Here is a 23,438-nt window from a genome sequence, read left to right on the forward strand (position 1 = left end):
GCTATAGTTCTCTAGTTGAGGGAGAAGTATTGCTAACTGGGATAGAGACGATTCCTGGGGGGTGGGGTAGGGGTGGAGAACAAGATCTGAGTGGGCCCTGAATAAAGGAGAAGTGTTCACAAGGTGATGCTAAGCGCCCAAGATTGTGGAATATTAATGGTTCAACGTGGGAGCCACATCATCTCTTTCCCAGAATGAACAGGGCTATCAATATTATGAATGAGTTTGGTTATGAACAGAAAACCCCAAATGAGAGTAGGTCAAATAGAGATATTTCCTCCTTTCTTATGTAAAAAACTCTTGAGCTAGGCGGTTAGGTGTCAGGGACCCCGGGCCCTTCTGTTGCGCTCCACCAATCTCAGCATTTTTCCACCTCAGTGCTCAAGATGGCTGCTGAAGTGCCACATTATGCATGTATTATAGCCCACAGGGCAGAGAAGGGAACCAAGAAGGGAATGCCCTGTCCCCAGCAGAGGGGATTCTGGAAGAATGTCATTTTAGGTTGCTGGTTCTAAAACCCAGAGAGGGCCCACCAGGACCCTGGAGGCCTATAGGCTGGACACTGCAGCTGCCTGGGATGGTACAGTCTGGTAGAGCACCCGGGAAAGGGAAAGATGCAGGCCGCTCTGCCTGTTTCACCCAGGAAGTTCCTGCAGCTGTCCATGGAACATCACAGCTGTTTTCAGATGCCGAGATGTCACATATGCTGGACCCTCCAGCTGCCTGCTAAGCTCCATCCCCTCCTCCTGAGCCTTCTCTAGTGCCTTGGGACCCAGAACCCTGGGGGTGTGGGGAAGGGGGAGGGTTCTAAGACAGGTTGGGCCGGCAGGGATAGAAGTTTTCAGATCAGTCCCTTTGATCTGCACTGTCCATCACCACCACCGCAAACACAGGGCTATGAATCCCAGGATGAATCTACACCAAATGGCTATCAAAGACTCTGGCAGAGACAGACACAAAATACGGGATCCAGGTGAGTGAATGAATGAATGAGCCAGTCAGTCTATCAATCAACCAAATAACCCATCAAGGGGTGCCCCAATGTTATTCAGCCTAACCTCAGCCAACTTGTCACCAAGCTGCCAACTTGTCACTCACACACTTCCAGTGACAGGGAGCTCACTACTCACAGAGGCAAAATGGTTTTAGTTTTAGATTGTCCTTACGACGAGTCAGATTATCCACCTCCTAGGTTTCCCTGTCAGTCCGTCTGCCAAAGGGCTTCCCAGGTGGTGCAGTGATCAAGAATCCACCTGCCAATTGAGGAGGCTCAAGAGATGTAGGTTGGGTCCCTGGGTCGGGAAGATCCTCTGAAGAAGGAAATGGCAACCCACTCCAGTATTCTTGCCTGGAAAATTCCATGGACAGAGGAGCCTGGTGGGCTATAGTCCATGGGGACCCAACAAGTAGGACACGATTGAGCACGCACACACACAGTCTGCCAGCAGGTAAGACCCAGATACATTTAGCATCTTTCTCATGAAATCAGACCCAAGTCTTCAGGGATGAGGGGAAGCACACAACCCCACAGCTGAACCTTGGAGACCACAAGTCTCCTGCTCATCTTCTTGTGCTTCAGATGGGGCTCTAACCAGAGAGGGTGTATGACTTGCCCAAGGCCACACAGCTGGCTAAGGGCTGAACCAAGATCAGACCCCAGTCCCAACTTTGAGCTGTGCTCCTTCTAAACCCCACACTCCTCAGGGACCTCCTCCAGCCTTCCCCACAGTGGGTCTCCCCACCCACAGCCAGTCCCACCCCGTGATGCTGAGGATCCGTTGTCTTCATAGAGACCGTCGGGCTGGAGAAACTCATCTCTTTTCACTGCCAGTGACGGGCACAGGGCTGGCATGTGGGGCCCAGGTATCACGAGCTGCTGCGGGACCTAGCTGTACAGAGCCGGCTGCCTGGCTCCCACCCACTCCCAGAGGCCTCCCTCAGAGCAGCAGGCTGGCATGTGCACACAAGCATGTGTGAACGTGTGTATGTGTGCGTGTGCGTGAGTTTGCGCCCGAGCCTCCGGGAGCGAGAGGAACACGCCGCAAGCTGTCGGCAAATCCTGCCAATGCAGAAAGGGTAATTGTCACACGCAGTGCCAACAGACAGATCTCCGGCGGATTCATTTGGTTTTGTTTTGTGGTTATTTTTTTTTTACAACTTTAAATACGGAATATAAATAAATTTTACATTTAAAAAATAAAAGGAAAGCCCCCAAAAATATAATCACCGACTTTACAAACTGAAGGAAGCAGATTTGGGAGACAGCAGGGAAGAGGGAAAAGTGCAGTAGAAGGTGGAAAGGGAGGTGGGAGGTCAGACCCCACCCCTAGGGGGCCCTGGGGATCTTTTCCCTTTACTCCCCCACTCCCAGCCCAAGAGCTGGTTTCCTGGGAGGAGCCACCAGATTTGGAACTCAAAAGGATCTAAGAGAAGGGGTGTGAGCAGGGGCATGGAGCACGGTTGCCCCCTCCCTTGGAGCATTCTCTTGGGCTTTTCACACCTGCCTGAAGGGAAGACTGCTTGAGCTGAGGACTTGGGGAAATGGAGGCCACATGGACAAATGCTGCCTCCCTGCCCCTCACCAAGGGCTTACTCCTGTCTGACCACTCCAAGGCGTGGGCTGGGTCAGAGACACAGCCAGTCCACACGGAGCCTTCGTGTCAATTAGGAGAAGCATCCCTCCATTTGCCAAAAAAACTGTCATAATAAATACACAAATTGGCCATGTCTATAGTGTGTGTGAACTGTGATCCCCGCATGCAGTGTCCTTGTGCAGTGCACACCCTGTACAACCTTACATGGCAGTCTTGGCTGGGCTGGGATACGATGGGCAGGCCCCCTGCTGCCCTCTAGCCCCTGGTTTTCTGTCCTACAGAGCAGTGACTGGGGTTATCTGGGGCCTCAATAAGGGGTCCAAGGGCCCCTTGGTGGAGCAGATAAGGGAAGAGACACAGGATGGAGGTAGAGAGATGAAACAGGAAACAGTGAACTGGGGTGGGGAGTGGGAGGAGGCAGTGGATGCCCGGGTCACCACCTACATCCACCTCCGGAGCAAACTTCATCTCTAACCCGTCTGAGAGGGCACTTGACTGCCTGGTGCTCTGGCCACACCTGCCCAGAGGAGTCCACGTCTTCCAATAATTCAAACATATTAAATGAAAGGAGGTCACTGTGAGCAGAGGTGACCAAGGGGAGACGCCCGGGCCTGGGCACTGCAGGAGGGGGTTTTCTCCAGTCTGTGCTCCCCCACGTGGTCTCAGCCACAGGAGTATGAGTACCCTGGCCGGCCTAGGGGTGCTCCCATCAGAGCTGGCGGGGGGTCCGGGGACCAGGTGGGCCATGCTGAGGTCTTCAGGCCCACGTGCAGGGTTTCAGGCCAGTCCACAGCACTGGGGAAGGAAGCCCCGTTCTCCCAACAGCGACCCCATCAGTCTCTCTTGCACTTCTATCCCGTTTTTGCCAGGTCAGGAGAGGAAGATGGCGATGGAGTCCAGGTTCTTCGTTTCCTTCTTGAGCTTCTTGGCAAGACGCTGGAGGCCACTGAGGGAAGACCCACTGGTGGAAGGATGGACAGACGCGTGGAGGGGCGGGGGAAGCACCATTGGCCGTCCGAATCAGGCATCGAGACAGACGGACGAGGGGAACAATATTATCACTCCAAGGACCCCATGGGGGCAATACAGCAAATACCATATTAAATAACCCTGTAGGCCAAGCAGAGGGACACGGGGGTCAGAGACAGCCTGGGGCTCCATCCCACGCTCACAGGCAACCAGGGGCAGGGTCGACCAGCTGTCCCTGATTTCCAGCAACACTCAGGACAGGGAGGTATGAGGTTTAGACCTCCGGATTCCTTTAGGACATACTGGGACACAAATGGGTCAGGCCCCCCCACCCCCATCCCCTCACCCATCCTGCCTCATGGAAAAACTCCACTGATAACTGGCAAGAGGGGATCAAGGCTTGGAGCCTGGATTTCGTTAGGGAAATGCTCCTCCCCTAGCCCTGCCTCAGCCCAAGCCCAGACCGGGGAGAAAGAGCAGGGTGCTGGCCCTCACCTGCCCACACTCTCCTGCAGATGCCCCTAGGCTCCGAGGGTCTCCTTCCGCGCCGTCTTTTCATGTGTGTGCTTGAACTTCCGGTGCTTCCCCTTGGGGGGCCGGCGGACTCGCACCGTCCGAATGGTCACCCGAGTTTGGGGCGTCCTAGCTGCTTGAGAGAAAGAAAGGTCTGGTTAGCAGGTGGATGAGAATAGCAGAGGTTGGGGCTTGTCAATGCCCCCGTGACCAAGGTCTGCCACAGACCTCCTTAGGTCCTGCAGGCGAAGGGGAGGGGGGCCTGGGACCAGGCCTCCTGGGTTTGGATCCCAGCTCCACCGCTCACCAGCTGCACCTGAGGAACAACGACTGAGCCATTTTACGCCTCTGCTTCCCCATCTGTGAAATGGGAATAATAGACTGTCCATTTTATAGGACTGGTGGAAGGAATGACTGATAGAATGATGGCCAACAGAAAGGAGCAGAAGAATTCTGGCCTCAAGTTATTTGTCATTACCCCACTGACACTGGCCCTTGTTTCCATGACCTTGAACCTGGCCTGGACTTGGTCCCATTAACCAATATAAGGAGGCAGACTGGTACTGGCCAGGTCCAGACACGGGCCTTAAGAAGGCCTGGCAGCTTCCACCTTTGCACTTTGGGGAATCCTGTGCCTCCACATAAGAAGTCTGGTTCCCCTGCTGGGGATGCCATCTGTGGAGGCCATGGGGTAAGCAGAAGCCCTGGACTGCAGGGAGAGGGACAGAGGCCCAGCTGCCCCAGTGTAGCCTCCAGATAACTGACTGCAACCATAAGAGATGCCAGCAGGCCCACCCAGCTGATCCCAGGCAACCCACAGACCAGAGAACAGAAAATGGCCATTGTCTTAAGCCACAAAGTTTAGAGAAGAAGTGATCAGCAAAAACAGCAGCTGCTCTTATTCACTTGCTTCTTTTTTCCTCGGCTTGACCTCCTACTGAGGTTTCCTCCCACCAACTTCAGCCCCTTCCGGTCGGTCATGGGATGGCCGACCATGGGATGGGAGCCACTAGGCTTTGAGCATAACCACACCTCCCACCAGGGACCTGGTCCTCTCCTTCCCTGTACCTGTGGTCCACCTGGCCCTCACCGCCAGCAAACAAGGTGGGCCAGGCCACCTGTATCCAAACTGGGCTCTCCCAGGAGTTAGCCGGACGCTTTGAGGAAAGCCATGCACACTTTCTGCGCCTCAATTCCCATACCTTTAAAACAGAACAGCTGCCCTGGCCTCCTAGGGTTAGGAGCTAATGTGTGGAAATCACCAGAAACCCTTAGCTAGCACTTACCACGCACCTGGCAGAGTTCTAAGCCTATCCCTCCTCACTGCAGACAGAGATTTGAATAGTTAACAGACGAAGAAACCGAGACAGAAAGTCTGGAATTTTAACCCAGGGATCTGCCTCTGGAATCCATGCTTTCAATCACTGGGCTGTAAATCACTGTGCCTGAAAGTCTTGGTCAAGGTTAGCACTTCACTTCTGTCTCTCTTCCTCCTGGGCTGCTAGGTAGACAGCCTGGAAATGAAAGTCTTCTCTGCCAAATTCAAGGCTCACCTCTTTCTGGGAGCCTTTGAGTTTCCCCCTTGGCTCATCCAGCTCTCTGGGGGCCAACACTTGACCTTCCACCTCACAAACACAAGTCCCCATGAGGCACGTATCCCACTGCAGCAAATGCAAAATTTAGGGACTCAGGTGGGTCTCAGATCCTACCTGAGGGAGGCTGCCCGGGGGGCCACTGAAGGGCCAGACACTGAGCCATCAGCAGGACGCTAGACTGGGCAAAACCTGAGCAAGTTCAAGGTCATCACTCAGCTCATAAGTGACAGAGCACAGATTTGAGCCCAAGAGGCCTGACACTGACCATCACATAAGCCACATCCCCAGCTGCCAGAGGAACTGTCCCCCAGGGCCAAAATGGTAAAACTAAAATGGCAAGACCTACATAGCAAGTGGTTGAACACGCCTCCTAAGAAACTGGTTTAGAAAATCATCTGAAACAAAGGCAGGGAAGAGAACCCCATTCTAAACATAAAGAAGAATATAATTTTTCCTGAACAGAAAGCACTCGCCATAGTAATTCTACAAATAATGTATAGCATGTCAGTTTGAAGCTGTCAAATTATCAGCCTTTCCCAGGGCATCCCTGCCTCAGCTCAGTTCTGACAGCAGGAGGAAGAGGCTGAGATGGCTCTGCCTTCAGGGGGCTTATTAGTAAGAAATGACAGTGAGATTGTCCTGCCCCCTAACCAAAGAAAGTTACTGAAAATCAAAACAGTCACTTGCATGGATTTTTTTTTTATGCTTATCTAATCATATTGCCAGGAGAAATATCAACAACCTCAGATATGCGGAGGACACCACTCTAATGGCAGAAAGTGAAGAGGAACTAAAAAGACTCTTGATGAGTGTCAAAGAGGAGAGTGAAAAAACTGGCTTGAAACTCAACATTCAAAAAACTAAGATAATGGCATTTGGTCCCATCACTTCATGGCAAATAGAATGGGAAAAAGTGGAAGCAGTGACAGATTTTATTTTCTTGGGCTCCAAAATTACTGTTGATGGTGACTGCAGCCATGAAATTAAAAGACGCTTGCTTGCTCCTTGGAAGGAAAGCTATGACAAACCTAGACATCATATTAAAATGCAGAGACATCACTTTGCTGACAAAAGTCCGTGTAGTCAAAGCTATGGTTTTTTCCAGTAGTCGTGTATGGATGTGAGGGCTGGACCATAAAGGAGGCAGAATGCCAAAGAACTGATGCTTTCAAATTGTGGTGCTGAAGAAGACTTGAGAGTCACTTGGGCTGCAAGGACATCAAACCAGTCCATCCTAAAGGAAATCAACCCTGAATGTTCATTGGAACATGTTCACATGTTCACTTCAGCTTCAGTGATGCTGAAGCTCCAGTATTTGATGTGAAGAGCTGACCTGTTGGAAAAGACCCTGATGCTGGGAAAGATTGAAGGCAAAAGGAGAAGGGGACGGCAGAGGATAAGATGGTTAGACAGCATTACCAACTCAAAGAACATGAATTGGAGCAAACTCCGGGAAATAATGAAGGACAGGGAAGTCCAGTGTGCTGCAGTTCATGGGGTAGCAAGGAGGCAGACACAACTCAGTGACTGAACAACAATCCTATTAACTTAATGAGTCTCATATAATCCTTACTTTTCTCCGAGGGAGAAAAGATAGCACAAAAGATAGCACTGTTCTTTGACACAGTCAAAAGAACCCCAAACTAAACCTGGGTTCCAGGCTCAATTTTGCTGCTGTGCAACCTTCATTAAGTCCCTTAACCTCTCTGTGCTCCAGCAGCTGTGCTAGTAACACTGAAGGAGGGACTTGTAAGGTCACTTCTAGCTCTAACATTTTTAAATACTTGAAGAAATCAGTCAGTGACAGCTGTCAGGGTGAGAGAAGAGCCAAGAACAAAACTTCAGGATACCCGAATTCTAGCTATGACCCTGCCTGGAACTGGCTGTGTGACCTTGGGCAAGACCTCAGCCTGTCTAGGCCTCAGGCATCTCTTCCACATAATGTAGAGGAGGCAACTGGACTAGATTATTTTTCAGTCTATTTGAATTCTTTAAGTCAAACCGCATGCATGCGTGCTTAGTCGTTTCAGTCAGGTCCGACTCTTTGCGACCCCATGGACTGTAGCCTGCTCCTCTGTTCACGGGATTCTCCAGGCAAGAATACTGGAGTGGGTTGCCATTTCCTTCTCCAGAGGATCTTTCTGCATCTCTTATGTCTTCTGTATTGGCAGGCAGGTTCTTTACCAGTAGTGCACGAAGTTAAAATCTCTCTATGGTGACTCTTCCCACTGCCCCTAATTCCTTCATCAAGGCTACAAGGAATTGACTTAATTTTTCATCTCCAGGACAAGTTGTCAAATATCTGAATATGATATATGCATGGGGTGTTCTCTTATCTGGGTCATGGTTCCTCCCACCGCTCATGCACTCACTAAACAAAGCAGGGGGCTGTGGTAGCAAGACTGGGAGGGGGTTGCTCTGGATGGGGTGGCCAGCAGAACTCTAGAAGGAGGTGACTTCTGACCTTAGACCCAGGTGAATAGGAGCCAGGCTTGGGAAGAGCTAGGAGATGTGAATTTTACCCAGACTGACACGTGCAAAGGCCCTGAGGCAGAAACTTACCTCGCCATTCAATGAGGCCACCCTGGCTGCGGTGGCGTAAGTGAGGGGCATTGGCTGGCAACAAGGACAGAGGACCAGCTTGGGGCTACATCCTCCCATAAGCCCTCCCAGGCAGGGGAGGAATCCGGACTGCTGTCAGCGTTATGAAAAGCTTTAGGTGAATTTAACCAGGGGCATGCCTGAGCCAGTTCTCCCTGAGTGCCCCCAGCAGCTGCTGTGGGAGAAGGGGGCTGTAGGGCTGGGCAGTGAGAGGCAGACCTTGGATAAGCAGTTACCTCGTTGCTCCTGGGAACTCCCCGGGGTTCCGGTCACTGCTCGAGCCAGCACCGTCTCACACCTGCACTGCAGGTGGTCCACCAAGGTCACTGTGGCCTTCTTAAAGATTTTCCTCTTCCGCACGATCTCAATCTTTTTCACCTGGAGGACAGAACCCCCAAAGTGCCTCTGAAGGGGACTACACGGGTTGGGGCCGAGGAAGCCGCCTGCCTGCTCAGCATCCCCTGAGGCCATCTTTCCTCGAAAGCCCAGAGGGCGGCAAGGCAGGCGCTTCAGCCCGAACAATGGCAGGACTTTGCCCTCTGCCCTCCTCGTAGCTTTTCCATCAAAACAAGCCCTCCCGACCTGGCCTCCGGCAGTCCCCTTAGGCTCCCCCAGAGAGGGAGAAAGGCATTTCCGGGTTGAGTGTGGAGCCGGTGGTATCCTCATTCCCGGAGAGCCAGCCAAGGTCAGGGGCTGCGGCAGAGGTGGGGAGATGGTTGTCTGGAAGGAAGCAGGGGGAGGCTTCATCCAGGAGGGAGGCGGGAAGGGGGAGGCCAGCTGTCAGGTGTCCATCCATAGAGCTGGCAGGGCTGGGGATAGGAGATACCACGGCGGTGGATGCCAGGGTGGAGAGTAACATTGGTCATCTCGGGCCCAGGGCCCAGACTTGACATAGAAGGGGGACACAAGAAAGGCTGTGGCTGACCACAGGGGTGGGGAGCATGGTGAGGAGGCAGAACACTTGGCAAGAGGAGGTAGGGGTCACCTGTCGGTCCTGGGCCCTGGGGAGATACGCCCACCACCCAGCAGCTGCTGTGGCGAGGCTGGCCAGAGGGGTGCGGAAACCTTTCCATGTGAATCAGAGACTTCTCTGGCCTTGCCCTGCCCCGTGTGAGACCAGGAGCTCCGAGGACGGCCTCTGCTCTAAAATTTCCCTTGAATCCCAGTGTATACCCAATCTCTCCAGCAAAGGGGCAGGCTTCAGCCTTCTGACTCTCTGCTAGGGGCTGCCCCAGCTCTTGCAGGGCCTGCTGCCTGGGGAGGGTGGGGGGTCCTCTGTGCCCTCCTTGGTGAAGGCATGACTTGTTGAAGGGAGATAAGTGGGTGCTAAAGATGCTGGGGCACCTACGAGCCCTTCTCTGTGTGGAAGGAAGAAAATGGAGATCCCTGTCTAAGGGAGAGCTTTGGGGAAAGCTGAACAGCTGCCCAGAACATCATGAGTGTCCAGTATGTTAGCGGACCTGTCTGTTGCAGGAACATTTGGGGATTTTATCTACCTGGGGCCTTGTCTGTGGCTCATGGTCACCCCAGCCTGGGGGGGCTCCGGGAAACCATGGGAGGCCCCCCCACACCTGTCGGCCCTCTCTGGAGGGGACCCTCTCAAGAGTGGCCCTCTCAGGACAGACCCCAGGAGCCCTCTGGGAAGCCTTCGTGCCCACCCCCACCCCCATTCCGGGCTGGACGAGGCCTGCGCACCTGCACCTTCCGATCCTGCACCTGTGTGGGGCGGCACTGCACGTTGCGGTTGTTGCAGCAGCCAGAGCAGCGCTGCACCTCCACGCAGGGCGGCCACACCAGGAAGTTAGCATTGGTGCGGTCTATGAGGCGCCGCGAGATCTCAAACACCTCCGTGCGCGTCTTGCACTCCGCCATCATGGCTAGCTCTGCTGCAACCGTCGGGGAACCTGGAGGAAGCAGGGACCTCCTTCAGCGGGGGTGGACCTGTCCAGAGGCCCCCTAGCCAGTAGAAAAGCCCAGGGCCGAGCCCCTCTAGGACTGGCTCACCTTCAGAAGCAGCAAGGCCTATCCCACCCCCTGCAACCCCGGGTTGGAAGGTTACCAGCCATGGGACTTGGGCAGGCTGCGGATGGGCTCAAGGCCTCAGTTTCCCCGTCTCCAAAATGGGGTTGAGATCTACACCCTAGAACCACTATCAGGTGAAGTTAGATCGTTCCGAGAGTGCTGATCTGTGCCACATGTCAGTTCCTCCACCATTTTATTCTACGATTTCATACATTTATAAGTCTACCCAGTATGTGGCCCTTACTTGTGTATTACCTTACACGCTGTTTACACTGTAATATAGTCTTATCTTCTTGCTTTATTCAAGCCTCAGTTTCCTCATTTGTGAAATGGCACAATAACTCTGCCTACCCTGCACTTGCCAACTGAACAAGCAATGGGAGTGAAACTTGGCCTGCAGCAGACTGACAGTCAGTGCTGGGGCAACTGCCATCTGTCACTCACATACAGAGGGCCTGAGGCGCTGAGAGCTGTTAGCTGCCCAAATTCAGAGTAAGGAATAAACCCAGGCCACTTGATTCTTATGTGGCAGGGTCCCAGCCTCGGTCCACAGTGTTTGGGGATTGCAGGCAGACAGAGAGGAGGGGGAGCTTGGAGTGGGCACCTGCCTCCCTAAAAATGCTGCTGTCGACCCAGCGACCTGCATCCTCCTATGCTTGACGCGCATCACCTCTTGCTAGCTGTGTGACCTCAGGCTGCTTCTTCACCCTCTCTGGGCCCCAGTTTTCAACTCTGTAAAATGAGGTCAATAATATCTACCTCCCTGGTGGAACTAAGGAACAAATGAGGTTTTAAAGAACTATACGGAGAAAAGAGCGTGTGTTGGGGGAGGGGAGAATGATGACTCATCGCCTGGGTAAAGGGTATTTAAGGATGGCTACACACTTTTAGCTCCAGGCCTTCCCAAGCGTCAGGATGAAGAAGCCGGCCCTCCAGCTGGGACTGGCTGCGTCCCTGGTTCTCTGTCCCTAGCTCCCACCTTTGAGGGGCCAGCACTGTCACCCTCAGTCTTACCTAGGCTCCTTCTCCCACGGGATAAGCTCTCGAACTCGCCTCCAGAATGGGACCGGGTCAAATTCAGGTCCAATTCAGCCCCGTCTTCATCTGTAAGAGGAGGTCAGCCACACTGAAAACTGCCGGCCGGACCAAGGCCGGGATCTGATGGGGATTCCAGGACAGGTGGGAGGATTGCTCCCCTCCCCCATGCCCACAGGACCACCACCACTCCAGAGAACAGTGTCCCCTTCTGGCTCCCGTACACCCCAGGGTCCTAGATCTGAGGAGGGGGCCCCTCCTGGCAAAAAAGCGCCAGGGAAGATGCAGGGCTCAGAGGGTGACCGGGGGCCTTTGACTGCATCGCCAAGGGATCGTCAGCCCCACTCCCGGCCCTTCCACCACATATTTGGACAGAACCCATGTCAATGGAGTTAAAAATAACCCATCCCCTTTGCTACTGTAAGAGAACCCTCTTGGTCTCCAGGGCAGGGTGAGGACCCAGAGCTCCGAAGGCCAGTTTCCAGTGCCCCTCCGCCCAGAGTTCCCACAGGAAGTGCTGAATGGAGAAATTCCCAGCATCCCCAGGGGGGACCAGCGTGCCCTGGACGCAGCCCCTCCGGAGCCCCGACAATGGCGCAGTTGGGCGGGAGAGAGAGAGGGAAGGCGAGGCGTGGGGGGTGGGGGCCGGAGACGGAGGGAAGGGTGGAGAGCTAGGCCTGCTGGGGAAGGGGCACCCTTGCCCTGCCCCCTTTCCGGCAGGAGTCTCTCTCCGCCCCCCAGTCTCTCCCTCTAACCTTGTGCCCCATGTCTGCCCTCAGCTGTCCATTTTCTCCTACAGGCACAAACCACAGCTCCCTTCTCGAGCCTGGGCGGCCCTCACCTCGGCATCATCGGCACGCCTTGAAGGCATTTCTCTCCGTAGCAATGGCAGCCGGAAGCCGCTGCAGGAAGTGAGCTGCAGGGGACTCAGAGGTCCATGCAGAATGGTGGGCAGCCCCTTCCATCTCTCCGATGGCTCAAGGGTCAGCACACAAACCACGGGGACACGGAGGACGAGCTCCTGCCCGCTTCACACAGCACCTCACCTCTTTTCCTCTGTCTCCCCAGCCTGCTGGCCCTGTCCAAGACAAAACTCTCTGCTCATCCGTGCAGGCTCCCGGGGGGTCCTATTCAGGGGAGACCATGCCCTAACTGGTGCCTTTCCGTCTAATCTGCTGCTCCTGCGTCAGCGCGTCTGTCTGTCCTTCTCACTCCCTTCCTTTCTCTCTACCGTCTCTGGAATGTCCCTGGTGGGGAGGAGATGGGGAAAAGATGTGCTTTGTGGAAAGGTTAAGTTGACTAGGAAAAAAATAGCCACATGGTTGCCTTGAAACAGGCCCACTATTGAAAGGTTCATCTCGGAGATCCTGACCCCCACCCGGGGTACGTAGGGGCTGCCCGAGGGTGGGGGCCAAGGGCCTTGGAAAGAAACAGCAGAAAGGCTAAATTTGGCAGTTGCCCCATTGTGTTGACCAGGGCTGGCCAGTCGGGCACGGGGTGAGGGGTGTGGGAGACGTGGGGTGGGGGGCCTGGTGAACAATAGGTGGGCCCAGCTGGGTCCCCCTCCCGCCGGCCTCGCCAGCCCCCGGCACAGGCAGGTTTGAAAGGGCCCGGGAATGCTTTTGAGAGGGAGCCAGGGGCCCAACGGGGAGAGGAAACAAAGGCAGGAAATGCTGTCCCCCGTAGATAGCAGTCTGGGCAAGGATTACAAAGTGACAAAGAGACAAAACCCCAGAGGGAAGGGGAGCTGGGGGTGCAGGGGGGGTGCCGACCAGGGCTCCAGGGAACAGGCCAGAGGTTAGAATAGAAAGGAATTTGCTCTGAAGACAGCGTTTATAAATACATTCCCGACCCAGCCCGTCAGCCGCGCCACGTGTGTGCCACCAAGCACGTGCCCATGCGCTGGGCGCGCTCTTGGGCATGGGCAGGGCTGCCCACTGGTCCAGGCCAGGTGTCCCTGGGAGACCTTGGAGACTGGGCTCTCGGCCAGAAAGGCAGGGAGATGGCTCCTCCTGCCCCACCCTCCCTGGCTGAGTCCACACCTGGATAGACATTCAGCTGATGCCCTGGGCACCTTCTCCCTGCCCCCTCCTCTCGGGACCCCGCCCTCTGCACCCCGCCTGAGCCACATGTGGGAGCTTCGCTCGCCACGCCCCACGTCCCAGGTAGCAACCCGCCGGCCTACTCAGCCCTGCCCTGGACAGGTGTGGCCAAGCCCTCCCAGGCAGCCACAGGTCTCTGGTCCTCTGGATGTTAAGGAAGAAGGTATGTCCTTGCCCAGCCCCTCGTGGCTCCCCAGGACTCAGCGAAGGGCCAGAGCTCTGGGTGAGGATTCAATTTACCTACGGAGTCTCCGTGCAGCAGGCGCTGGAGGTCATCGAAGGAACGGATGGAGTGGTCACTCAGCATCTCGTAGAGCTCCTCAGGAATGGGGTCTCCCTGCCAGGCAAAGATGGGGGGCCAAGTGAGCTGAGAGCAAGGGCTTTCCAGCCATGGCCCTCTTCTCCCCAGCACACACACACACTCCCTCCCATGGGAAGTTCCCACAGGGCTCCTTGGCCAAAGGCAAGTAGACAGCCAGGATGAAGGCGTGTGGGGGTGGGGTGAGGGCAGGCTGGACAACCAGAAGCACAAGAACCTGGGACCACGTCTCTAAGACCCAGCTCAGATCTGTGTCTCTCACCCAAACAGAACCCCAAATTGCTTTAAAGTGAGATTTGACCATATGTATCTGTCTCCCCTGGAAACCCATATTCTTGCCTGGAAAATTCCATAGACAGAGGAGCCAGGCAGACTAGAGTCCATGGGGTCGCAAAGAGTCAGACATGATTGCATGACTAACACACACACACCTGTCTCCCCATCACACTACAGGTTCCGGAGGCTCCAACAATCTGATTTCTCTCTGCTTCCCCTCCATACCTGACAGCTAAAGGCAGACAGCATTTGTCATGGGAGACTGAATTATCCCCATTTGACAGATGGAAAAACCATCACAGTATATAAAGTACTTATCCTCTAATTAATTTTAAAACAAAACTAAAAAAAAAGAGAAAGAGGCTCAAAAAGGCGACATCCTTTGTCGTCCTACAGCCGATTATCAGCAGCAGCTGCGTTCAAATCCATGTCTTTCTGATGGCAGAGCCTGTACTCCCGGCCTCCTGGGTACACAAGGTGTTTAAAAAGTGCTTGAAGAGTTGGATGGTCTCAGGAGGCCGCATGTACTTGCCTTATCTGTTTAGCCTCTCACTCAGAAGAGAAGAGAAGGGAATCCTCAGATATGGCCAGGAAACCTGAAAGTTCACCCCTGCCCCATGCCCAACCAAACCCTATTTTTAGAGCCCCTCTGGCCTGCCACCAAAAACACTTGAAACTTAATAAGCACTTTAACAGGCCCTGTTCAAAGCTGGGCTTCCTCCAGTGAAATCTCAGGTCCCATGATAACATGATAGCAGCCCTCATCGGAAGGTCATGGCTACATCTCCCACGGTCCAGGGAGACCCGAGGGGCTGATGGCAAAGGTCTTAAGAAAGAGGTGAGGGCAGAACAGAGGTTGAAAAGCAGGTTCTGACCATCAGTGTCTCTGGGCAAAGAAAATGTGTAAGATCGGCTGCAGGTCCGAACTCACATCCCTACAGACACACGCACGTGCACACGCAAACACGCAGAAGGGTCCTGTCTTGTGGAGGAGCCCCGGGGCGGGGGGTGGGGGGGTATCAGCAGACAGGATTTACCACTGCCTGACCTTAGGTAACACAATTCCCGCCACTGTTTCCCCAGATTAAGACAAGAGGCGCTCTTGCTCCAGCTAGTTCTCTCTACATTCTGAGGACTGGAGTGCTAAGAGGCTCTGCACAGGCTGCCTTGAGAAACTGCTGCCTTCTCCCTGCCTGACAGGTGAAGGAGATCATCCTGCCTTGTGGCCAGTCGCAGGGATGCTCCCAGAAAGGTTGGTGAGGAGCCTGGTGATTGATGAGGTTTTAGCCTCCCCCAAAGCTCCATTTCCTCATCTAAGGGTCCAGGCTGCGCTTGCAGCCCTGGCCACTGGAGTCAGCCCTGGAACCAGAAGACCCAGGGTGGAGTGTGACCATGCTTTTAAAGCAAATTCCTTAAGAGCCTTGAGTTCAGTTCCTTCATTTGAACGTGGAGCTTATAATCCTGCCTGGTGCCTAGGGCTGTCGGGAGAGAAGGGTGAGGGTCTAGCAGTTAGGCCTGGCTGGAAGCTGGGGTCCACGACTGCACAGCCGGGAAACCAGATGATGCGTGTGTGAGATGGGAAGGTTGTCAACTCGGTTGGCCCGCACTTGCCTTTCCCATCTCCAGCCTGCCCTGCCTCCTCCCACCCAGAGAGACCACGCCTTTGTTGGTCTCCAGATGTGAACACAGGACCCAGTTCGTGCAAGGGAAAGCAGGGCTGGTCTCCAGTGAAACCCAAAGCAGGCCATGCCCCCTGAGGGTTCTGTCTGTCTCAGAGCGGGTAGTCCAAAAAGCTGGATTCCCCTCCACTGCTACTGACCGTCCCGTGAACTCAGGTTGGCCACCACCCCTCTCTGGTCCTGGCTCTCAGCTATGAATAGAAGGGGTTGAAGACACTTGATTCAATTCTCATCCTGCCTGGGGGTGGCTAGAGAAGCAGGAGAGGAAAGCCAAGGGTGGGGTACCCAGCCAGGTCTCCCTGGTTGCTTGTGGAGTAATGATTCAATTAATTTCCCAGGAGAGGGGCCCAATGGCCCAGGACCGAATGGCACATAGCACTCATGCCAAGACCTCCTTGCCCCCAGAGCGCTGGCTGCAGCTGCCAGCAATGGCAGAGCAGGCAGGTCCCTAAACCACCCTAGCAGATGCTCCTGACTTGGCCAATGAGGCCAAGAAGATGCCATCTCATGGAAGCAAACCCAGAATCTCCCAGCCTGAGAGGGGAGGAGTCTGGGAGAGAGACTGGGAAAGTGGGAAAAGCACACAGTAGGTGCTCAATAAATGCTAGTAAAATGTATGAAGGACTCTCCCCCTCTCTCTGGGGTTCCCTTCTGTATGATTCTTCCACCCCCTCCACCGAGAGGACCACTCCCCAAGCACCCTGCCTCCTAAAGAGTCCACTGTTTTTCTAAGCAGAGAGGTGATTCGTGCATGTGCTTTCTGTAATTTGGCCACCAGATGCCCAGAATGCCCTGAGAGCTCCTGCATTTGATACTAACACCACAGCTAACGTCTATGAAGTGCTAACTACAAGGCAGGCATTGAACTAAATGCTGTACCAATGACCAATCCCAAGAGGCTGGTGCTGCTTTTCTTTCCATCTTCCAGATGAGGAAACTGAGGCTCAGAAAATTAAGTAAACAGCTACAAGTCTGCAGAGCTCCTAAGAGGCAGAGCAGACCCCCTTTCTCCCAGCGCCATGGAGGTGCTCCTCAGTTGTCGGCTCCCCACCCTGTATGTGTCATGAGCAGCGGTTCTCAACCAGGGGCTAGTGGGCCTCCAGGGGACACTGGCCATGTCTGGAAGCATTTTTGGTGGTTACAATTAGAGGAATGCTGCTGGTATCAAGTAGGTGGAGGCCAATGAGGCTGCTAAATGTCCTTCTATGCACAGAACAGCCTCCACAATATAGGATTCTCTGGCCCCAAACATGCACAGTGCAGAGATGGAGAAGCTCTGTAGTAGACAAAAACAAGCAAAGGCTTCAGCTGTCATGGAAACCTGGCTTCTTGGAGTAAGTATTTTATTTATTTATTTGTTGGCCTTGCAGCATGCTGGATCTTAGTTCCCCCACCAGGGTTCAAACCCATGCCCCTTGCAGTGGAAGAACAGAGTCTTAACCACTGGATCACCAGGGAAGTCCGGGAGTTAAGTCGTTTAACAACCTAAAACCTCAGCTTCTTTATCTTTTAAATGGGGCTCACAATACCTCGCCGGGGTTATTGGGAGGTGGAATCAGACCTAGCCAAACAGCCAACAGATTGATGGGTAGTTAATAAGCCCCTGCTGTGGTCTGCATCCATTCCTTCTGTGTGGCTCCTTGAGGGCAGCAGTGAGCAGCATGCATGCGTGGGGCCAGCAGTGTAGGACACTTTTGAGGATAACAGTGAGTGGGTGGAAAGCTGCCCACCCAGGGGAGATATGTGGCTGTGTGGACCACAGGAAATGACACCTGAGCCCCACACTGGCACTTGCCGGGGGCCCTGTAGGCTGGTGGGTGGGTCCCTTCCGGGGCTGGGGGTGGTTGAGAGGTGGGGACATTTCGCCTTGTGGTCAGCTCCAGGATGCGATGCCCTGGGGGGGACTCAGGGCACCTGCCGGGGTCAGAGTCTCCTCCTGGCATGGGAGGGTGAGCAGCCCAGAGCCTGGGTTTCCTGGGCACAGGTTCTAGAAACCTCCTTAAGGTGGGCAGCTCTCCCTCAGAAATGGGAAAGGAGGCCTGGTACCCCCATAAAGCTGCCCCAGATCTCAGGCCTGGGGTTCCTGGCAGGGCGAGGGCGTGGTGAGAGAAGGCAGCTGGGGCACAGCCAGCCTCGGGAGCCAAAGCAAACAGCCTCCTCCCCACCCCACCCCACCCCACCCCCAACGCCAGCTGCAGAGGTAGGAAGGGCACGAGCTGGCTGAGGCCAGGTGAATTACCTGCTCCCAGCCAGGCTGGCAGATTAAAGGGGCTTGGACCCCACCCTCTGCCTGGGCCCCAGCGCGCACACAGATACACACTCCCCAGGCTGCCTGCAGTTCCGCTGTGGGAGACGACAAGGGCTTGGCCCAAGCAACCAGGGGCGTTGTCAGTGGCTGGCAGAGGAAGAAGGCCTCGGAGCACTCGCCTGCCTGAGAGTCTCAGGCCTGATTTAGATTCGATGCCAAAGCCAAGCCCTTTGAAGAAGCCTTTTCTGGGCAGACCATAGAAGCCTTTTAGAATCAGCCTTTCCCACCTAGCATTTCCCTGCCCTATTGCTCCTGGGACCCTCCCACTCCCCCATCCCTATTATGTTAGCCCAGCTCCCCCAGTGGGCTCCCTCCTCTCCTTCCAGCAGAAAAACTGTTAGACTGGGAAGAGAGAGGCCAGAGCAGCAATTACAATCCTGGCAGTCCACCGCAATCACTGCCCCCAGCCGCCACCACCACCATCCTGGTCCCAACTCCCAGCAACCAGTGGGGCCCAGAAATCTGCATTTTCAAGAAGCCAAGTAATTCTGCTGCTCTTGGGGAACTCTGAGCTAATCTAGTCTTCCCTCCCTCTCTCACTTTTAGATGGTGGAAACTGAGACCCAGCTCAAAACACCCAGAACTGTTTGTGATCTCATTTTCCTTCTGTTTCTTCCCCTCTGTCCAGTTCAATCTTGGCAGTCCAAGTCCCCAGACACGGAAAAGAAAGACATGCTTGTCCTTCAATACTGGGGGATGGTGCAGGGGGGACTCAAATGTAAGATGTCTGCTGGAGAGCAGGAGAGCTGTACTGGGCTGCCCTGGGTGAGGACGGAATGAGGCCGTGTTTATAAAGCACTTAGCAAGCCTGAGACACATGTCCGGTCCTTCCCTCCCCCTTTCAAGGATTCACTGTCCTCTCCACAAATATTTACAGATTATCCATCATGGCCAGGCACCATTCTAAGCAGGGGAGACAGTGGTGACCAAGACAAAAGCTCTCTAGTGCAGTTTACACTCCAGTGAGGAAAAACGGGTAAGAAACAACTAAATAAATCAGAAAATGAAGATAATTGCACTAGAAGGGGTATTTCAATGGAGAAGGGGGGTGGTGAGGGAAGATTCTGAGAGGGTCTTAGGAGGCCCATGGCAAGTATTTCTTTACTACTTCTGCTGAATCAATCTCTCTCTCTCTCTCTCTCTCTCACACACACACACTGTTCCTAGGTCTTGCACCAGAACCTTCAAATTCTGTTTGATCCTAATCTTGCAGACACTTCTAGGGTTAGGAGATTCCAGCAAGTCAGTCTCCCACTAAGTAAGGCCATTAGCAAATAAGAAAGAAGCTGGGGGATGAAGGTCTGTGGGCCCTTTACTTCTTCTTGGCAGAAGGGTGCCAAGGCCAGAGGCATCACATGACAATGAGTGTCACCCTCCCGGAAGCCAGCTCAGCTAATGGAGATGAGACCTTATGGACTTCAGCCGACCCTCAACCAGGCCCCACCTCAGAGCTCCCTACCCTTCCTTCCCAACTGCTGGCATGCAGGGGACATGACCAACCCCAAGGCCACCTCCACCAGGAAGTCCTCCTGGGTTGGCTCCCATGTCCCTAGGTTTTCCCTTTTCCCTTTGGGTCTCCTCCCTCAGAGCCTCCTGAGGCTTATTCAGGTTCTGCAGGAAAGTGCTTCATAAACTGCAAAGCACAACACAACTGTGAGTTCCTGAAGACCACGTTCAAGGATGCTGTGATTCAAGTGAGGGGAGAGGCACCAGCTTCATGGCCATAGCCTCCCACCAGGCACACCCCCCCACATGGAGTCGTGGAACAGGAGGAGGAGGTGCTGGGTGAAGCTGGAAATGGAAAGGGCAGGCCGGGAGAGGCCTTTTCCAGCTGTCACCCAGCCTCCCCAGAGCCGGCTGCGGAGGGAAAGACGAGTGAGCCGTCAGGGGTGGGAAACCCCCTCAGCGGTTCAGGGCCCTCAGTCTTGGCTGGAGGTTCAAAGCCGGGCTTATCTGCAGGGAGAAGTGCTCTGGACATCACAGCGCCCCCAGTCACACCAACATCTTTTTCGGCCACCTGAGGATGGTTTGAAAAAGCAACCACAGAGGGATCATGCTTAAGGGGCGTCGGGCTGACCTGACCAGGCAAAAACCAGCGCGCGCTGTGGAGCCAGGAGCTGACGGGAGGGTTCCTGTTTCCATTCCCTCATCGGACCCAGGAAGGAAATGGGGTGGCTGCAGAGGTGACCAGTTTCCAGGGCCACCTGTTGCGCGGGGGTGGGCACCTGGTACACGGCGGACATACGGGCCCTGCGTGCCTGTGTGCGTGCGTGGGTGTGCGCGCACGTGTGCTGAAGCTGCGTGTTCAGGGGCCGTGCGTACGTGTGTATGCGGTGCGCGCGCGTGTGCCCCGCGTGTGCACGGGCGTGGTGGCGGCGGCGGGCGCGCGACCCGGCCGCGGTAGTGCGTGCCCGTCGCTCTGCGCACCCGCCCGCCCGCCGGAGCGCAGCATCGCCTCCGGCCAAGAGTGTGCATGCGTGGGGTGAGTGAGCGCGAGTCGGGGGGCCGGGCGGGGTGGGCTGCGGAGAGCAGAGGCGGGGGCGCTGCCGCCGTTCCCAGGACGCCCTGGCACCGGGCCCAGCCCCCCAGGCCCCGCGGCGAGGCAAGGCGGCAGCTGGGGCCGGCCGGCGCCCCCCTCCCCAACAGCTGGCCGCGGCCCGGGGGGCTGCGGGAGCGGAGAGGAGGGGACGTCTGGAGGGGCCTGCAGGCGGTCGGGCCGAGCCCCGCGTCCTCCCTCTCGGGTGCTGGCCGCCGGGGGTGGGGGTGGGGGGGCGGGTGGCCGCGGAAGGGCGGGGCCCCAGGGCGGGCGGCCGGCGGCCCTCGAGGAGCCCCGAGAACAAAAGGAGACGGCGACGGCTCCTCCGTGGTCAAAACAACCTGCGCTGGCGGCGGCCCAAGGCCCGGCCGCGGCCTCGGAGCTCTTCACCTTAACCCCTTCGCCGCCGCCGCCTCCTTCCTGCGCCTCGTCGGAGGCCGAGAGCGGCCGGTCCTCCCCCCGGGAGCGGGCGAGGTGCGGGCTCCCGGCCGCGGCCGAGCGTTGGCGGGACGGGACCCATGCGCGGCGCGCGGCCCGCCGCCCTCTCCTCCCCGGCACCTCGCGCCTCCTACCTGCCCCGCCCCCTTTCCCACCTGGATTCCGGGTAGACTTGCCAACTCACTGCTACGTGAGGCTGGGAGGGGTGCGGGGGACCCGTACGATCTGATAGCTCCCGCAGACGTCTCCCTATCCCAGCTTCCTTGCTGCGGGGCTTTTCGAGGCGGCGCGCTCCGCACCCTGCGAGCGGGGGAAGAGAGGTGCGTCCTCTCGCAGGGTGCGGGCACAGGTGTGGCGCGGCCTCAGGCACACACCACCACCGGGGCAGGATTCCCTACGAGCCCCTACCCCGCCCCTCAGCCCAGGTGCCCCAAACCTCTCTCTGCACCCTCCGCACCCAAGACTGCAAGCGGCTCTGGCACTGCACTCTGGGGCCGGGCAAGACCTGCACGGCCCGGTGGGCACCCACCCCAACCGGGAGCAGGAGCCGGGGTAGTTCGCAGACCCCTGCCGAAGCTTGGCGTGGCTGCCGCCGGTGCGCGAGCTCGCATCTCCGGGGCAAGCCGGGTCCTGGGTAGGACCTAAGCTTAACCGAAGTGGGCTCGCGAGGACGCGCTGCCTGCTGCCTAGGCAGCACCCCACCCCTCTTACTTGTGCTAGGAAGGGGCTTATACTCGGGTTCCTGGAGGGGTGGGGGACAGGACCACACACACCTCCTCCCCTGACGCTTAAAAGATCGGAGATCTGAGATCCCCCCTGGGAAAAGAAAGCCACGTCTGCCCCCTCCCCTTAGAACCTCGCACCCCCTGGACCTCGCGTCGCAGCCCTCGGAGGTCACCTCACGCCCGCCGCCAAGCCCACGGGTCCAAAGTTCACTGCAGCGAAAGGAGGGGGCGATCGGGAGGCAGGGATGGGGGTAATGAATGAAGCGAAGCAGCCCCAGCCGCCGTCGCAACTCACCTCGGCGCTGACCAGACGCAGGTAGCAGCAGAGAGACAGGAAGAGCGCCCAGCAGCGATTCATGCCGACTCCGGGCCCGGCCCCGCGGGGCCCCGGACGCGTGGACCGAGCGCGCCGCCCCCGCGGCCAGGGTGGGGGGCGGGGGCTGGGGAGGGAGGTGGGCTCTGCTCGGGTCTGCGGCGATCAGGCGCTCAGGCCGCTGCAGCCGCCGCCACGGCTCACCCGCATGGCCCCCGGGCGCCGCCGCCCCCAGCCCGGGCTCCGTCGTTGGGGGGTTGGGGAGGGCCTGGGCGCGGGACCAGGGTCCGAGGCCGCTACCTGGGCGGATCCCGAGCCCGAGCGAGCATCCACGGCCGGGGGGCTGCGTCGCGAACCAGCCGAGGCGTCTAGCCGTGTGGGGGCGCCCAGGGGACTCCAACCTCCAAGAGGAAAAAGAACACGGCAGTCGATGGTTCGTCTTCACTCGCCGGCTAAAGGCGTTTTCCTCTGCCCGCCGGCTTAGCTTTTTTGCAACATTTTCTGGAAAGGTCCCTGAAGTCGGAAAGCGCAGAGCTGGGCACCTCAAAGCCAAAGTCTCCCCCAAAAAACTTTTTCCAAAGTTGGTTCTGCAGCGGCGGCTCGAGTACCCGGGCAGGGAGAGGTGCAAACTCCCGCCCGGGCCGAGTGGGGGGGGCCGGAGCGTGTGCGCCCTGGCGCGGGGCCCGGGCGGCGGGCACGGCTGCTCCGCGCGCGCGGCGTGTCCGCTGCGCCCTGGGCCGCGCCCGGCAGACAGGTGGACGCGGCGCGAGTCTGTCGGTTCGTCTGCCCGCCCTCTCGCCGCTCTGGACGTCCTCTGCGGGCTGCGAGCTGCGGCTGCTCCGGCTTTCTCTTTGCAACGAGGCTGGAGGGTGGGTTTTCTTTTTTTTTTTTTTTTCCCCTTTTTGCGCGTGTGTGTCTGTGTGTGCGCGCAAAATATCTCTATCTGGGGAATGAAAGATGGGCGCTGGCGGCCAGAGGGGAGCCCTCGGGGAGGCAGCGGGGGAGGCTGCGGGCGCACGGGGAGGCAGGAGGAGAAGTTGCCACCCTTTCAGCTGTTCCGGCCTTTATAAAGGAGACGGGAGAGTGCGAGAGGTGGGTGGAGACAGCTTTTCCTCTTCTGGCCGAGAGTCAGTACCGGGAGGGTGGGGAGAGCTCCAGGAGGGCCTGAGGCGAGGAGGGGGCGCTTAGGGGTCTCCGAAAGCCCCGCCGCCCCTCTGCCTAGGAATCTGGTCCCTGGCAAGGGAGAACTAGGGACCATCAAACGCTGGGCCACTCAGCAGTGTCTGTGGCCTGGTTTCTAGCCCACGTGGTTGGGGGCCAGGGTGTCTCCCAAGCCGCTGGCTTGCAGGATTCCAAGGCGGCACCTCCAAGACCGGAGGTTTGCAGCCCTAGCCCAGGCGTGGTGCTGAAGGA

At 56.6% G+C, this 23,438-nt stretch overlaps 1 protein-coding gene across 3 annotated transcripts; it reads right to left on the reverse strand.

The window, feature by feature from the left end:
- Positions 1-2,107: 2,107 nt before the first annotated feature.
- PDGFB (platelet derived growth factor subunit B) lies at positions 2,108-23,050 on the reverse strand. 3 transcript variants are annotated; one of them, XM_065944184.1, is made up of 7 exons: positions 22,008-23,050; positions 13,672-13,768; positions 11,309-11,398; positions 9,968-10,176; positions 8,509-8,650; positions 4,059-4,212; positions 2,108-3,555 (listed from the first exon to the last, which is right to left on the reverse strand). In XM_065944184.1, exons 1-6 carry the CDS (start codon positions 22,068-22,070, stop codon positions 4,085-4,087), a joined length of 729 nt encoding a protein of 242 aa, XP_065800256.1. In that variant the 5' UTR covers positions 22,071-23,050; the 3' UTR covers positions 2,108-3,555; positions 4,059-4,084. The 3 variants fall into 3 exon arrangements, with proteins under 3 accessions (XP_065800256.1, XP_065800249.1, XP_065800264.1); XM_065944177.1 differs by having other exon boundaries at positions 2,108-3,704; positions 22,008-23,049; XM_065944192.1 differs by having other exon boundaries at positions 2,108-3,704; positions 4,059-4,209; positions 22,008-23,045.
- Between the last annotated feature and the right edge of the window lie 388 nt (positions 23,051-23,438).

Source organism: Muntiacus reevesi, chromosome 1 (genome assembly GCF_963930625.1).
Source record: "Muntiacus reevesi chromosome 1, mMunRee1.1, whole genome shotgun sequence".
NCBI classification, from domain to species: Eukaryota; Metazoa; Chordata; class Mammalia; order Artiodactyla; family Cervidae; genus Muntiacus; species Muntiacus reevesi.